The sequence below is a fragment of the Coregonus lavaretus genome (assembly GCF_964263955.1).
Source record: "Coregonus lavaretus genome assembly, chromosome: 24".
Classification (NCBI taxonomy): Eukaryota; Metazoa; Chordata; class Actinopteri; order Salmoniformes; family Salmonidae; genus Coregonus; species Coregonus lavaretus.
Window position 1 is genome coordinate 36,714,047 of NC_140011.1, and position 16,743 is coordinate 36,730,789.

The window sequence follows — 16,743 nt, forward strand, 5'->3', positions numbered from 1 at the left end:
ATTGTGAAAAAGATGATAATAGCATTTTAGTGTATTTTTTTTTTTCTAAAAAAAAAAACTGCGTGGATTTTAAGCCTGTTTTGGTGGAATGGAGTGCTGCCCTGCCTGGTGCCCACACCAGGCGGTAAATTAGTTAATAGACCATTTTCCCACTCAGACCACTCCCAGACAGTCCTAGCAAAATCATTGCTTGAGAAATTGCTCTTTGCTAAGAAGCTATTTTTGTTTTCTTGTTGACCATTTTAATTTAAAACAATCACAGTAAGGTACTTAATTGTTACCCAGAAATTATTTGATATTGAGATAAAAATTGCTGGATTGGACCTTTAATTTTAAAAAAACATTTGAAGCTTGCATTCAATTGCTCCTCCCTGTTGCACACAAGCTTCCATTCCCCCTGTCACAAGGGGATTTGTGGATGATTTAAGATGAAGTCCTCTACCCTGTTACGGTCAACCCTGTTACTTTATTTAGCACTTAATAGGTTACTATAGTCATTTTATTTTACCTCTTGAGATGGGAAAACATGTTTTTTAATAAGTTGAACATTGACCGAATGTTAAAATTAGGTGAAATAAAATTGTAAAATGTAGTTAAACTACTCAAAATGCATCTAATTGGTGGAACCACCCAATACCTTTGTGAATATAAAAAGGCATCTAATTGGTGGAACCACCCAATACCTTTGTGAATATAAAAATGCAAAAGCAGGAAACAAAGGAAGATGCTGTTTACAATCAACGCTATTGGTTCATCTTTCCCACAGAGAGAATTTACAGTACTGTACAATTTAAAATAAAACATGGCAAAAGTAAACATTTTAAAATCTCTATATCATTGCATTGCTTTTGGAGTAATAGCAATGGCGTCAAAGGTTTGGTTGTGTTCCTGAGAGACTCATGTGGCCTGCATGCCTGTCCCCAGTAGCTGAGGCCCCAGGCTGGGTGTCCAGCAGAGTCCAGTGGGGCCTGGGTGGGGTGGGGTGGGGTGTGGGGATGGAATGGGGGACAGGGGGTGGGGGCCTGGTGGTCTGGTCCTGTCCTGTGGATTACCTGAGTGAGGGGCTGGCAACCAAACGCAGGTGGCTGGGTTTGGTGGGGATGGAGGGCTTGTTGCAGCGGGGGAGAGGGGTCTGTGTGGAGGGGGTGGGGCATGTCACGCTGAAGGTCTTCATGAGCTGAGCCACCCGGCCACGCCCTGTACAGGTGTCCACGCCCCCATCAGACACCACAACCTCAGACATGGCCCTGCAAGAGGCTGCCATCACACGGATATCTGGGAGAGAGAGAGAGAGAGACAGAAAGAAAGAGACAGAAAGAAAGAGAGAGAGAGACAGAAATATAGAAAGAAAGAGAGAAAGAGAGAGGGGGTGAGGGGGAGTGAGACAGAGAAAGAAAGAGAGAGACAGAGAAAAATAGAGATGAACAGTTAGAAGTGTCTTGCATCAACTAATAGAGCTGAAGCAGACTATGGTTACTATGTCTTGGTGTGTTGGTTACTACGTCTTAGTGTCTTGGTTACTATGTCTTGGTGTGTTGGTTACAATGTGTTGGTGTATTGGTTAGTATGTCTTGGTGTGTTGGTTACTATGTCTTGGTGTGTTGGTTACCACGTCTTGGTGTGTTGGTTACTAGGTCTTGGTTACTATGTCTTGGTGTGTTGGTTACTATGTCTTGGTGTGTTGGTTACTATGTCTTGGTGTGTTGGTTACTATGTCTTGGTTACAATGTCTTTGTGTGTTGGTTACTATGTCTTTGTGTGTTGGTTACTATGTATTGGTGTGTTGGTTACTATTTCTTGGTGTGTTGGTTACTATGTCTTGGTTACTATGTCTTGGTTACTATGTCTTGGTTACTATGTCTTGGTGTGTTGTTACTATGTCTTGGTGTGTTGGTTACTACGTCTTGGTGTGTTGGTTACTATGTCTTGGTTACAATGTCTTTGTGTATTGGTTTCTATGTCGTGGTGTGTTGGTTACTATGTCTTGGTTACTATGTCTTTGTGTATTGGTTGCTATGTCGTGGTGTGTTGGTTACTATGTCTTGGTTACTATGTCTTGGTTACTATGTCTTGGTGTGTTGGTTACTATGTCTTGGTGTGTTGGTTACTACGTCTCGGTGTGTTGGTTACTATGTCTTGGTTACAATGTCTTTGTGTATTGGTTGCTATGTCGTGGTGTGTTGGTTACTATGTCTTGGTAACTATGTCTTGGTTACTATGTCTTGGTTACTGTGTCTTGGTGTGTTGGTTACTACGTCTTGGTGTGTTGGTTACTATGTCTTGGTTACAATGTCTTTGTGTGTTGGTTACTATGTCTTGGTGTGTTGGTTACTATGTCTTGGTTACTATGTCTTGGTTACTATGTCTTGGTGTGTTGGTTACTATGTCTTGGTGTGTTGGTTACTATTTATTGGTGTGTTGGTTACTATGTCTTGGTTACTATGTCTTGGTGTGTTGGTTACAATGTCTTGGTGTATTGGTTACTATGTCTTGGTGTGTTGGTTACTATGTCTTGGTTACTATGTCTTGGTTACTATGTCTTGGTGTGTTGGTTACAATGTCTTGGTGTATTGGTTACTATGTATTGGTGTGTTGGTTACTATGTCTTGGTGTGTTGGTTACCACATATTGGTGTGTTGGTTACTATGTCTTGGTTACTATGTATTGGTGTGTTGGTTACTATGTCTTGGTTACAATGTCTTTGTGTGTTGGTTACTATGTCTTGGTGTGTTGGTTACTATGTCTTGGTTACTATGTCTTGGTGTGTTGGTTACTATGTCTTGGTGTGTTGGTTACTATTTCTTGGTGTGTTGGTTACTATGTCTTGGTTACTATGTCTTGGTTACTATGTCTTGGTTTGTTGATTACTATATCTTGGTGTGTTGGTTACTATTTATTGGTGTGATGGTTACTATGTCTTGGTGTGTTGGTTACCACATCTTGGTGTCTTGGTTACTATGTCTTGGTATGTTGGTTACTATTTCTTGGTGTGTTGGTTACTATGTCTTGGTTACTATGTCTTGGTGTGTTGGTTACTATGTCTTTTTGTGTTGGTTACTATTTCTTGGTGTGTTGGTTACTATGTCTTGGTTACTATGTCTTGGTTACTATGTCTTGGTGTGTTGGTTACTATGTCTTGGTGTATTGGTTACTACGTCTTGGTGTGTTGGTTACTACGTCTTGGTTACAATGTCTTTGTGTGTTGGTTACTATGTCATGGTGTGTTGGTTACTATGTCTTGGTTACTATGTCTTGGTGTGTTGGTTACTATGTCTTGGTGTGTTGGTTACTACTTCTTGGTGTTGGTTACTATGTATTGGTGTGTTGGTTACTATGTCTTGGTTACTATGTCTTGGTGGGTTGGTTACTATGTCTTGGTTACAATGTGTTTGTGTGTTGGTTACTATGTCTTGGTTACTATGTCTTGGTTACTATGTCTTAGTGTGTTGGTTGCTATGTCTTGGTGTGTTGGTTACTATGTATTGGTTACTATGTCTTGGTTACAATGTATTTGTGTGTTGGATACTATGTCTTGGTGTGTTGGTTACTATGTCTTGGTTACTATGTCTTGGTTACTATGTCTTGGTGTGTTGGTTACTATGTCTTGGTTACAATGTATTTGTGTGTTGGTTACTATGTCTTGGTTACTATGTCTTGGTTACTATGTCTTAGTGTGTTGGTTGCTATGTCTTGGTGTGTTGGTTACTATGTATTGGTTACTATGTCTTGGTTACTATGTCTTGGTGTGTTGGTTACTATGTCTTGGTGTGTTGGTTACTACGTCTTGGTGTGTTGGTTACTATGTCTTGGTTACAATGTCTTTGTGTGTTGGTTACTATGTCTTTGTGTGTTGGTTACTATGTATTGGTGTGTTGGTTACTATTTCTTGGTGTGTTGGTTACTGTGTCTTGGTTACTATGTCTTGGTTACTATGTCTTGGTGTGTTGTTACTATGTCTTGGTGTGTTGGTTACTACGTATTGGTGTGTTGGTTACTATGTCTTGGTTACAATGTCTTTGTGTATTGGTTTCTATGTCGTGGTGTGTTGGTTACTATGTCTTGGTTACTATGTCTTTGTGTATTGGTTGCTATGTCGTGGTGTGTTGGTTACTATGTCTTGGTTACTATGTCTTGGTTACTATGTCTTGGTTACTATGTCTTGGTGTGTTGGTTACTATGTCTTGGTGTGTTGGTTACTACGTCTCGGTGTGTTGGTTACTATGTCTTGGTTACAATGTCTTTGTTTATTGGTTGCTATGTCGTGGTGTGTTGGTTACTATGTCTTGGTAACTATGTCTTGGTTACTATGTCTTGGTTACTGTGTCTTGGTGTGTTGGTTACTACGTCTTGGTGTGTTGGTTACTATGTCTTGGTTACAATGTCTTTGTGTGTTGGTTACTATGTCTTGGTGTGTTGGTTACTATGTCTTGGTTACTATGTCTTGGTTACTATGTCTTGGTGTGTTGGTTACTATGTCTTGGTGTGTTGGTTACTATTTCTTGGTGTGTTGGTTACTATGTCTTGGTTACTATGTCTTGGTGTGTTGGTTACAATGTCTTGGTGTATTGGTTACTATGTCTTGGTGTGTTGGTTACTATGTCTTGGTTACTATGTCTTGGTGTGTTGGTTACTACGTCTTGGTGTGTTGGTTACTATTTATTGGTGTGTTGGTTACTATGTCTTGGTTACAATGTCTTGGTTACTATGTCTTGGTGTGTTGGTTACAATGTCTTGGTGTATTGGTTACTATGTCTTGGTGTGTTGGTTACTATGTCTTGGTTACTATGTCTTGGTTACTATGTCTTGGTGTGTTGGTTACAATGTCTTGGTGTATTGGTTACTATGTATTGGTGTGTTGGTTACTATGTCTTGGTGTGTTGGTTACCACATATTGGTGTGTTGGTTACTATGTCTTGGTTACTATGTATTGGTGTGTTGGTTACTATGTCTTGGTTACAATGTCTTTGTGTGTTGGTTACTATGTCTTGGTGTGTTGGTTACTATGTCTTGGTTACTATGTCTTGGTGTGTTGGTTACTATGTCTTGGTGTGTTGGTTACTATTTCTTGGTGTGTTGGTTACTATGTCTTGGTTACTATGTCTTGGTTACTATGTCTTGGTTTGTTGATTACTATATCTTGGTGTGTTGGTTACTATTTATTGGTGTGTTGGTTACTATGTCTTGGTGTGTTGGTTACCACATCTTGGTGTCTTGGTTACTATGTCTTGGTGTGTTGGTTACTATGTATTGGTGTGTTGGTTACTATGTCTTGGTTACTATGTCTTGGTTACTATGTCTTGGTGTGTTGGTTACTATGTCTTTTTGTGTTGGTTACTATTTCTTGGTGTGTTGGTTACTATGTCTTGGCTACTATGTCTTGGTTACTATGTCTTGGTGTGTTGGTTACTATGTCTTGGTGTATTGGTTACTACGTCTTGGTGTGTTGGTTACTACGTCTTGGTTACAATGTCTTTGTGTGTTGGTTACTATGTCTTGGTGTGTTGGTTACTATGTCTTGGTGTGTTGGTTACTACTTCTTGGTGTTGGTTACTATGTATTGGTGTGTTGGTTACTATGTCTTGGTTACTATGTCTTGGTTACTATGTCTTGGTGGGTTGGTTACTATGTCTTGGTTACAATGTGTTTGTGTGTTGGTTACTATGTCTTGGTTACTATGTCTTGGTTACTATGTCTTAGTGTGTTGGTTGCTATGTCTTGGTGTGTTGGTTACTATGTATTGGTTACTATGTCTTGGTTACAATGTATTTGTGTGTTGGATACTATGTCTTGGTGTGTTGGTTACTATGTCTTGGTTACTATGTCTTGGTTACTATGTCTTGGTGTGTTGGTTACTATGTCTTGGTTACAATGTATTTGTGTGTTGGTTACTATGTCTTGGTGTGTTGGTTACTACTTCTTGGTGTTGGTTACTATGTATTGGTGTGTTGGTTACTATGTCTTGGTTACTATGTCTTGGTGTGTTGGTTACTACTTCTTGGTGTTGGTTACTATGTATTGGTGTGTTGGTTACTATGTCTTGGTTACTATGTCTTGGTTACTATATCTTGGTGTGTTGGTTACTATGTCTTGGTTACTACGTCTTGGTGTGTTGGTTACCACGTCTTGGTGTGTTGGTTACTATGTCTTGGTTACTATGTCTTTGTTTGTTGGTTACTATGTCTTGGTGTGTTGGTTGCTATGTCTTGGTTACTATGTCTTGGTGTGTTGGTTACTATGTCTTGGTGTGTTGGTTACTATTTCTTGGTGTGTTGGTTCCTATGTCTTGGTTACTATGTCTTGGTTACTATGTCTTGGTGTGTTGGTTACTATGTCTTGGTGTGTTGGTTACTACTTCTTGGTGTGTTGGTTACTACGTCTTGTTTACAATGTCTTTGTGTGTTGGTTACTATGTCTTGGTGTGTTGGTTACTATGTCTTGGTTACTATGTCTTGGTGTGTTGGTTACTATGTCTTGGTGTGTTGGTTACTATTTCTTGGTGTGTTGGTTCCTATGTCTTGGTTACTATGTCTTGGTTACTATGTCTTGGTGTGTTGGTTACTATGTCTTGGTGTGTTGGTTACTACTTCTTGGTGTGTTGGTTACTACGTCTTGTTTACAATGTCTTTGTGTGTTGGTTACTATGTCTTGGTGTGTTGGTTACTATGTCTTGGTTACTATGTCTTGGTGTGTTGGTTACTATGTCTTGGTGTGTTGGTTACTACGTCTTGGTGTGTTGGTTACTATGTCTTGGTGTGTTGGTTACTATGTCTTGCTTACTATGTCTTGGTTACTATGTCTTGGTATGTTGGTTACTATGTCTTTGTGTGTTGGTACTATGTCTTGCTTACTATGTCTTGGTTACTGTGTCTTGGTGTGTTGGTTACTATGTCTTGGTTACTATGTCTTGCTGTGTTGGTTGCTATGTCTTGGTTACTATGTGTTGGAATGTTGGTTACTATGTGTTGGTGTGTTGGTTACTACTTATTGGTGTGTTGGTTACTATGTCTTGATGTGTTGGTTACAATGTGTTGGTGTGTTGCAAAGCCTCCTTGTAACTGGGAATGCTAATGACAGGGGTCTGATTATTCATGGCATATTCTCCCTGATTCCATCTCCTCAACTATTATTCATGGGATATTCTGCCTGATTCCATCTCCTCAACTATTATTCATGGTATATTCTCCCTGATTCCATCTCCTCTCCCATTATTCATGGAATATTCCTCCTGATTCCATCACCTCACCTATTACTCATGGGATATTCTCCCTGATTCCATCTCCTCACCTATAATTCATATAATATTCTCCCTGATTCCATCTCCTCACCTATTATTCAGGGGATATTCTCCCTGATTCCATCTCCACCTATTTCTGGCCTTTCCCTCTTTCTCCTGTTCTCTCTTCCCCTCTTCCTCCCTCTTTTCCTGCTCTCCCTTTCTCTCCGACTCATTCTTCCTGGGCTGTGGTCTGCCAGACTGGAGGCCATCCTCAGAGGAAGTGGAGCAGGGACGCAGCTGGGTGTAGTGTGTGTGTGTGTGTGTTTGTGAGAGAGAGGCCACAGTGTTTGTGAGGGGGTGTAATTGAGGGATGGCGGCATGGGAGCGGAGGAGAGGAGGAGGACTACAGGGACAGCGATGGAGAGCAGACAGACGCTGTTCAGACACCACAAGGCTTGAGGAGCAGAGTATTTTTAGCGCTGTCCCTGGGGGACACAGATGTGTACACACACACACACACACGCATATACACACACATTCATTTTCCAACACATATAGATTGTCAGACACATGGTCGCTCACACCACATTCTCTCTAACACACGCATAACCGCACATACACACACACACCACACACACAGACTCAGTCACGCATGCACCCATCTCTGACTAACCCCACCACATAAAAGTCAGACACACACGTAGAGGTTCTGCATGCAGCCCAGGACAGGCAGTCAGTTCTATGGCCAAAGAAGATTTGAAGTGAACACTTGATAGCAGTGAGGCATGAAAGAGAGAGGCCTAAACTAGCTTTAAAGGTTTTCCTTTTCATTTGTTGTTTTTTCTTCTTTCTTTCCCTTGCCCTCACTCGCTCACCCCTTTCCCTGTAGCTCTGCCCCCCTCCCTCAGCCTTCCTCTGCCGCCCTCCCTTCCTGTGTTAATGTCCTCTCGCTGCGCTGCGTGGGCCTGTTTCTGATTGTCTCGCTGTGTTGTGTGGTCGCCACGGAAACCCTGGATAGGTTCCAGCAATTGAGGCAAACACACATGCACGCACGCACAAACACGCTTGCATACACACACAGTCACACACGCACTCATGGTCGGAGGCTTTTTGGCACTTGAATTTTTGGTATTGATTCTGAGTGGAATGCTTAATGCATGGAGTATAAGTACAGTACATGTATGTGTTCATTTCTGTGTGTGTGTACGCGCGCACACTTGCATGTGTTTGAGAGTGCAAGCATTCAACATGTTGAATTTTTTTCTTTTTTCATTTATATTTTCATCCCTTCGTTTAAATATCAATGTGAGGAAGGTTAACCTGATACCTCTCTGGAGGTAGAAATGAGACGCCAGACCAACCTGTCTTAACAAACCAAAAACTGCCCAAACCCAGGCCGAGCATTCTGCCTGAAACCCAAAGCAAAACATCAAGCCGATGAATTCTCAGCTCTGTCAACGCAAACGGAGCGGAAAAAAGCATTACGCTCCGCGGGTTAACTAACTGTGCAGCCATTTGTATAAAACCTTGGCAACACCTGATCACAGTTGCATGACTCTCCTTCTGCTCTCAAGCCACTCGTCAATACAACGGTGGCTGTGTCTGTCTCACTGTGTCTTCAGACAGACCACTGAGACAGGTCGCTGCCACTTTTCACACCTCAGCCCAGCCCAAACCTGCCCAGCCCAGCCCATATAAACAGTGGGGGAAGAAGATGGGCTGCAGTGTCACCCATCAGCGGCAAAATAAAAGCAGGCGTATCTCTTTAAATAGCCCCTCCTCTCTGGCAGGGAGGGAATGGGGGGGGGGGGGCAGAAGTGGGGCACAGGGCAGAATTCCGGAGCTGCACTTCTGTGCAATGAGCCAGGCTGCAGGGGGGGTCAGGGTTGGGAGGAGGAGGAGGGGGAGGAGGGGGGCGTCCGGCACGGCGCTGTGTGGAGGCTGGGGGCCCCATCACTTATCAGCTCCGGCCGAGCGTTGCCCAGGGCCAGTCACCCAGGGCCAGTCGCCCAGGGCCAGAGTCGGGAAGCAGCACTGGAATGTGTGTCCTTCCCTCTGAAGGTGAAGAGGAAAGACAAGGGAGAAACAAGCACACTCAGCGAGCCAGCAGCTGCAGGAGACTGATATGCACGCATATACACAATACTCTCTACCCCAACCCCACCACCATTGACGTGCATGACTCTAGGTCAATATATACACACACATTAACACACTCATTTCTTATACACTGCCCTGCAAAAGTATTCATCCCCCTTGGCATTTTTCCTATTATGTTGCATTACAACCTGTAATTGGTGAAGTGAAATGAAAAAAACAACTTGTTTCAAGAAATTCTAAAAAATAAATAACGGATAAGTGGTGCGTGCATATGTATTCACCCCCTTTGCTAAGAAGCCCCTAAATAAGATCTGGTGCAACCAATTACCTTCAGAAGTCACATAATTAGTTAAATAAGGTCCACCTGTGCGCACTCTAAATGTCACATGATCTGTTACATGATCTAAGTATATATACAGTGGGGAAAAAAAGTATTTAGTCAGCCACCAATTGTGCAAGTTCTCCCACTTAAAAAGATGAGAGAGGCCTGTAATTTTCATCATAGGTACACGTCAACTATGACAGACAAATTGAGATTTTTTTTCTCCAGAAAATCAAATTGTAGGATTTTTAATGAATTTATTTGCAAATTATGGTGGAAAATAAGTATTTGGTCACCTACAAACAAGCAAGATTTCAGGCTCTCACAGACCTGTAACTTCTTCTTTAAGAGGCTCCTCTGTCCTCCACTCGTTACCTGTATTAATGGCACCTGTTTGAACTTGTTATCAGTATAAAAGACACCTGTCCACAACCTCAAACAGTCACACTCCAAACTCCACTATGGCCAAGACCAAAGAGCTGTCAAAGGACACCAGAAACAAAATTGTAGACCTGCACCAGGCTGGGAAGACTGAATCTGCAATAGGTAAGCAGCTTGGTTTGAAGAAATCAACTGTGGGAGCATTTATTAGGAAATGAAAGACATACAAGACCACTGATAATCTCCCTCGATCTGGGGCTCCACGCAAGGTCTCACCCCGTGGGGTCAAAATGATCACAAGAACAGTGAGCAAAAATCCCAGAACCACATGGGGGGACCTAGTGAATGACCTGCAGAGAGCTGGGACCAAAGTAACAAAGCCTACCATCAGTAACACACTACGCCGCCAGGGACTCAAATCCTGCAGTGCCAGACGTGTCCCCCTGCTTAAGCCAGTACATGTCCAGGCCCGTCTGAAGTTTTCTAGAGTGCTTTTGGATGATCCAGAAGAGGATTGGGAGAATGTCATGTGGTCAGATGAAACCAAAATATAACTTTTTGGTAAAAACTCAACTCGTCGTGTTTGGAGGACAAAGAATGCTGAGTTGCATCCAAAGAACACCATACCTACTGTGAAGCATGGGGGTGGAAACATCATGCTTTGGGGCTGTTTTTCTGCAAAGGGACCAGGACGACTGATCCATGTAAAGGAAAGAATGAATGGGGCCATGTATCGTGAGATTTTGAGTGAAAACCTCCTTCCATCAGCAAGGGCATTGAAGATGAAACGTGGCTGGGTCTTTCAGCATGACAATGATCCCAAACACACCGCCCGGGCAACGAAGGAGTGGCTTCGTAAGAAGCATTTCAAGGTCCTGGAGTGGCCTAGCCAGTCTCCAGATCTCAACCCCATAGAAAATCTTTGGAGGGAGTTGAAAGTCCGTGTTGCCCAGCGAAAGCCCCAAAACATCACTGCTCTAGAGGAGATCTGCATGGAGGAATGGGCCAAAATACCAGCAACAGTGTGTGAAAACCTTGTGAAGACTTACAGAAAACGTTTGACCTGTATCATTGCCAACAAAGGGTATATAACAAAGTATTGAGAAACTTTTGTTATTGACCAAATACTTATTTTCCACCATCATTTGCAAATAAATTCATTAAAAATCCTACAATGTGATTTTCTGGATTTTTTTTCCTCATTTTGTCTGTCATAGTTGACGTGTACCTATGATGAAAATTACAGGCCTCTCTCATCTTTTTAAGTGGGAGAACTTGCACAATTGGTGGCTGACTAAATACTTTTTTCCCCCACTGTATATATACACCTGTTCTGAAAGGCACAAAAGTCTGCAACACCACTAAGCAAGGGGCACCACCAAGCAAGCGGCACCTTGAAGACCAAGGAGCTCTCCAAACATGTCAGGGACAAAGTTGTGGAGAAGTACAGATCAGGGTTGGGTTATAAAAAAATATCAGAAACTTTGAACATTGCACATAGCACCATTAAATCCATTATTAAAAAATGGAAAGAATATGGCACTACAACAAACCTGCCAAGAGAGGGTCACTCACCAAAACTCACGGACCAGGCAAGGAGGGCATTAATCAGAGAGGCAACAAAGAGACCAAAGATAACCCTGAAGGAGCTGCAAAGCTCCACAGCGGAGATTGGAGTATCTGTCCATAGGACCACTTTAAGCCGTACACTCCACAGAGCTGGGCTTTACGGAAGAGTGGCCAGAAAAAATGCCATTGATTAAAGACAAAAATAAGCAAACACGTTTGGTGTTCGCCAAAAGGCATATGGGAGACTCCCCAAACATTTTACATTTACATTTTAGTCATTTAGCAGATGCTCTTATCCAGAGTGACTTACAATTAGTGCATTCATCTTAAGATAGCTAGGTGGGACAACCACATATCACAGTCATATTAAGTACAACCCCAAAAAAATACATAATGTACACACCGATGAAACCATGGCTGTCTCTCTCTGTTTGCCTAGCTCTCTTTGGAGTAGTTCCATATACAGTGGGGGAAAAAAGTATTTAGTCAGCCACCAATTGTGCAAGTTCTCCCACTTAAAAAGATGAGAGAGGCCTGTAATTTTCATCATAGGTACACGTCAACTATGACAGACAAAATGAGGAAAATTGTAGGATTTTTTATGAATTTATTTGCAAATAATGGTGGAAAATAAGTATTTGGTCAATAACAAAAGTTTCTCAATACTTTGTTATATACCCTTTGTTGGCAATGACACAGGTCAAACGTTTTCTGTAAGTCTTCACAAGGTTTTCACACACTGTTGCTGGTATTTTGGCCCATTCCTCCATGCAGATCTCCTCTAGAGCAGTGATGTTTTGGGGCTGTCGCTGGGCAACACAGACTTTCAACTCTCTCCAAAGATTTTCTATGGGGTTGAGATCTGGAGACTGGCTAGGCCACTCCAGGACCTTGAAATGCTTCTTACGAAGCCACTCCTTCGTTGCCCGGGCGGTGTGTTTGGGATCATTGTCATGCTGAAAGACCCAGCCACGTTTCATCTTCAATGCCCTTGCTGATGGAAGGAGGTTTTCACTCAAAATCTCACGATACATGGCCCCATTCATTCTTTCCTTTACACGGATCAGTCGTCCTGGTCCCTTTGCAGAAAAACAGCCCCAAAGCATGATGTTTCCACCCCCATGCTTCACAGTAGGTATGGTGTTCTTTGGATGCAACTCAGCATTCTTTGTCCTCCAAACATGACGAGTTGAGTTTTTACCAAAAAGTTATATTTTGGTTTCATCTGACCATATGACATTCTCCCAATCCTCTTCTGGATCATCCAAATGCACTCTAGCAAACTTCAGACGGGCCTGGACATGTACTGGCTTAAGCAGGGGGACACGTCTGGCACTGCAGGATTTGAGTCCCTGGCGGCGTAGTGTGTTACTGATGGTAGGCTTTGTTACTTTGGTCCCAGCTCTCTGCAGGTCATTCACTAGGTCCCCCCATGTGGTTCTGGGATTTTTGCTCACCGTTCTTGTGATCATTTTGACCCCACGGGGTGAGATCTTGCGTGGAGCCCCAGATCGAGGGAGATTATCAGTGGTCTTGTATGTCTTCCATTTCCTAATAATTGCTCCCACAGTTGATTTCTTCAAACCAAGCTGCTTACCTATTGCAGATTCAGTCTTCCCAGCCTGGTGCAGGTCTACAATTTTGTTTCTGGTGTCCTTTGACAGCTCTTTGGTCTTGGCCATAGTGGAGTTTGGAGTGTGACTGTTTGAGGTTGTGGACAGGTGTCTTTTATACTGATAACAAGTTCAAACAGGTGCCATTAATACAGGTAACGAGTGGAGGACAGAGGAGCCTCTTAAAGAAGAAGTTACAGGTATGTGAGAGCCAGAAATCTTGCTTGTTTGTAGGTGACCAAATACTTATTTTCCACCATAATTTGCAAATAAATTCATAAAAAATCCTACAATGTGATTTTCAGGACTTTTTTTTTCTCAATTTGTCTGTCATAGTTGACGTGTACCTATGATGAAAATTACAGGCCTCTCTCATCTTTTTAAGTGGGAGAACTTGCACAATTGGTGGCTGACTAAATACTTTTTTTCCCCACTGTATATATATATAAATATATATATATACACTACCGTTCAAAAGTTTGGGGTCACTTAGAAATGTCCTTGTTTTCAAAAGAAAAACAATTTCTTTGTCCATTAAAATAACATCAAATTGATCAGAAATACAGTGTAGACATTGTTAATGTTGTAAATGGCTATTGTAGCTGGAAATGGCTGATTTTTAATGGAATATCTACATAGGCGTACAGAGGCCCATTATCAGCAACCATCAGTTCTGTGTTCCAATGGCACGTTATGTTTGCTAATCCAAGTTTATCATTTTAAAAGGATAATTGATCATTAGAAAACCCTTTTGCAATTATGTTAGCACAGCTGAAAATTGTTGTGCTGATTAAACCCGCAAAACATCAGTCTCAACGTCAACAGTGAAGAGGCGACTCCGGGATGCTGACCTTCTAGGCAGAGTTGCAAAGAAAAAGCCATATCTCAGACTGCCCATTTCAATCTTTTATTTTTATTGGCCAGTCTGAGATATGGCTTTTTTTTTGCAATAGCCATTTACAACATTAACAATGTCTACACTGTTTTTCTGATTAATTTGATGTTATATTAATGGACAAAAAACTAAACAAGAACATTTCTAAGTGACCCAAAACTTTTGAATGGTAGTATATATGTATATATATATATATATATATATATATATATACACACACCAGTCAAAAGTACCAGTCAAAGGTTTGGACACACCTACTCATTCAAGGATTTTTCTTTATTTGTACTATTTTCTACATTGTAGAATAATAGTGAAGACATCAAAACTATGAAATAACACATATGGAATCATGTAGTAACCAAAAAGGTGTTTAACAAATCAAAATATATTTAATATTTGAGATTCTTCAAAGTAGCCACCATTTGCCTTGATGACAGCTTTGCACACTCTTGGAATTCTCTCAACCAGCTTCATGAGGTAGTCACCTGGAATGCATTTAAATTAACAGGTGTGCCTTCTTAAAAGTTAATTAGTGGAATTTCTTTCCTTCTTTTTTTTTTTATGGGGGTAGATCAGCTTAATATTGCAGATAGATTGTAACTTCTATCAATGTAATTGTCTGCATCACTTCCAATCCCCCATGTTTTTTATATATATACTCCCCTTTATTACTTTTCAACCCCGCCATCCTTTCCCTACTTGGGGTAAATTAGTGAACAACAATGCCCAGGCCTCTACTTCCAGCCTATACTTACTATCTACACCTTATGGACACAGTCAATTTTACAATAATTATATTTTATTAGTTGTTTTTTTTGCTCCTGAACTTCTTCTACTCTCAACCTTTCCGATTATTTTCATGATGTCCATCCGGTTTGCTTCTATATGCCATATCTTTCTAACTGTGCTCTTTCCCAAAAGCTCCCAACATACAACCTATATACTTATTATGGACACAGTATGCTTACATTATTAGTTATCTTGTTATTATTTGTTGTTATTTGTTATTAGTCCCATCCTTCAACTCCATTCAATACCTCCCATCTATCTCTTAACACCATCCATATAGGATTTCTATTTGCCATATATATTTCAACTGTACTGTGATGTTTTACAAAAGTTCTGAACCTTTCTATTCTCATTGCTTCTACAGATTGTGAATTAAAAATAAACATTTTTGCTAAAAGTATTATTATATTATTGATCGATTGACTATGACTTTTCAGATCACCCAGTAATGCTATCTGCAAGGTTAGCTCCAGGTAAATATTGCAATCCTTTAGCCATTCCTGAACCTGTGTCCAAAAACAAGCTACAAATGGACAGAACCAAAACAAATGATCTAATGATTCTGTCTCTTCACAGCAAAATCTGCAGAGCTGGGAAGATTGTATCCCCCATATAAATAACATTATATTGGTAGCAAGAATTTTATATAATATTTTAAATTGAAAGATTCTAATTTTTGAATCCGGTGTCGTTTTGCGTGTCAGTTCATAAACACTATGCCATGAGATCGGTACGTCAAAAATCTCTTCCCAACTATTTTGCAATCTAAATGGGACGGCTGTCAATCCTTTGGTCCTTAAGTGAAACTGATATACTTTTTTATTTATCACAGTTTTCCTTAACCAATTATGTTCTTTAATGCAAGGCCGACAGACCAGTTCCTTACTTTCTCCCCCTTCCACTTTCCTCTTCCACTTTTGAGGTAAGGCTGCAATTATTTGGTTGTAATTTTGGGTAGAGCAGACATTTCCATATGTTTTTGTTAGCTGCATGTGCGACATAACTCCACCAGTCCTACCGATGATATCATTTACGAAGATTATACCTTTTTTAAACATTCTGTCAAAAAATAAAGGTTTTTTGTCAATTAGTATATTTGAATTTAACCACAATATTTGTTGCATTATTTGTTCTGTCGTTTCTGGAGGATTAAATTGAAATTGCAACCAACTTTCTATGGCTTGTTTTAGAAATAGTGATATTTGGGAGATGATTTCCTTTTCAAATAACTGAAAATGAGTTGTTGTAATCTGAATAAAGGGAAAAAGGCCTTTCTTGAACATTGGGTGAGACAATCTTACTAATTTGCTTGAGAACCAGTTCGGACTTTTGTATGACTGAAGCTTTTAGTGATAGGTCTAATGCTTTAATATTTAATAATTTCTGTCCTCCGAATTCATATTCATTATATAAATAGGCCCTTTTAATTTTGTCTGGCTTGCTGTTCCAAATAAAATTGAATATTTTTTTCTCATATAATTTAAAAAACTGTTCGCTAGGCATAGGCAAGACTATAAGCAAATAGGTAAACTGGGATAATACTAAAGAGTTAATCAGGGTGATTTTTCCACAAATTGACAGGTATTTTCCTTTCCATGGTAGTAAGATCTTATCTATTTTTGCTAACTTTCTATTAAAATGTATTGAAGTGAGATCATTTATTTCCTTTGGGATATGTATTCCGAGTATATCCACATCACCATCAGACCATTTTATTGGTAAACTACATGGTAATGTAAAAATTGTATTTTTTAGTGATCCAATACGTAATATAGTACATTTGTCATAATTTGGTTGTAATCAAGAGAGGTTAATTTCTTTCCTTCTTAATGCGTTTGAGCCAATCAGTTGTGTTGTG

General features: G+C 40.6%; 1 protein-coding gene across 1 annotated transcript in view; it reads right to left on the reverse strand.

Moving 5' to 3' along the window:
- Positions 1 to 312: 312 nt before the first annotated feature.
- LOC311100059 (uncharacterized protein) overlaps positions 313 to 16,743 on the reverse strand; it is a 37,881-nt gene continuing 21,450 nt past the window's right edge. The window contains exon 7 of the mRNA XM_084140801.1: positions 313 to 1,275. Coding sequence (XP_083996927.1) covers positions 1,049 to 1,275 — 227 coding nt within the window. The 3' untranslated portion in view covers positions 313 to 1,048. The remainder of the gene's footprint in view (positions 1,276 to 16,743) is intronic.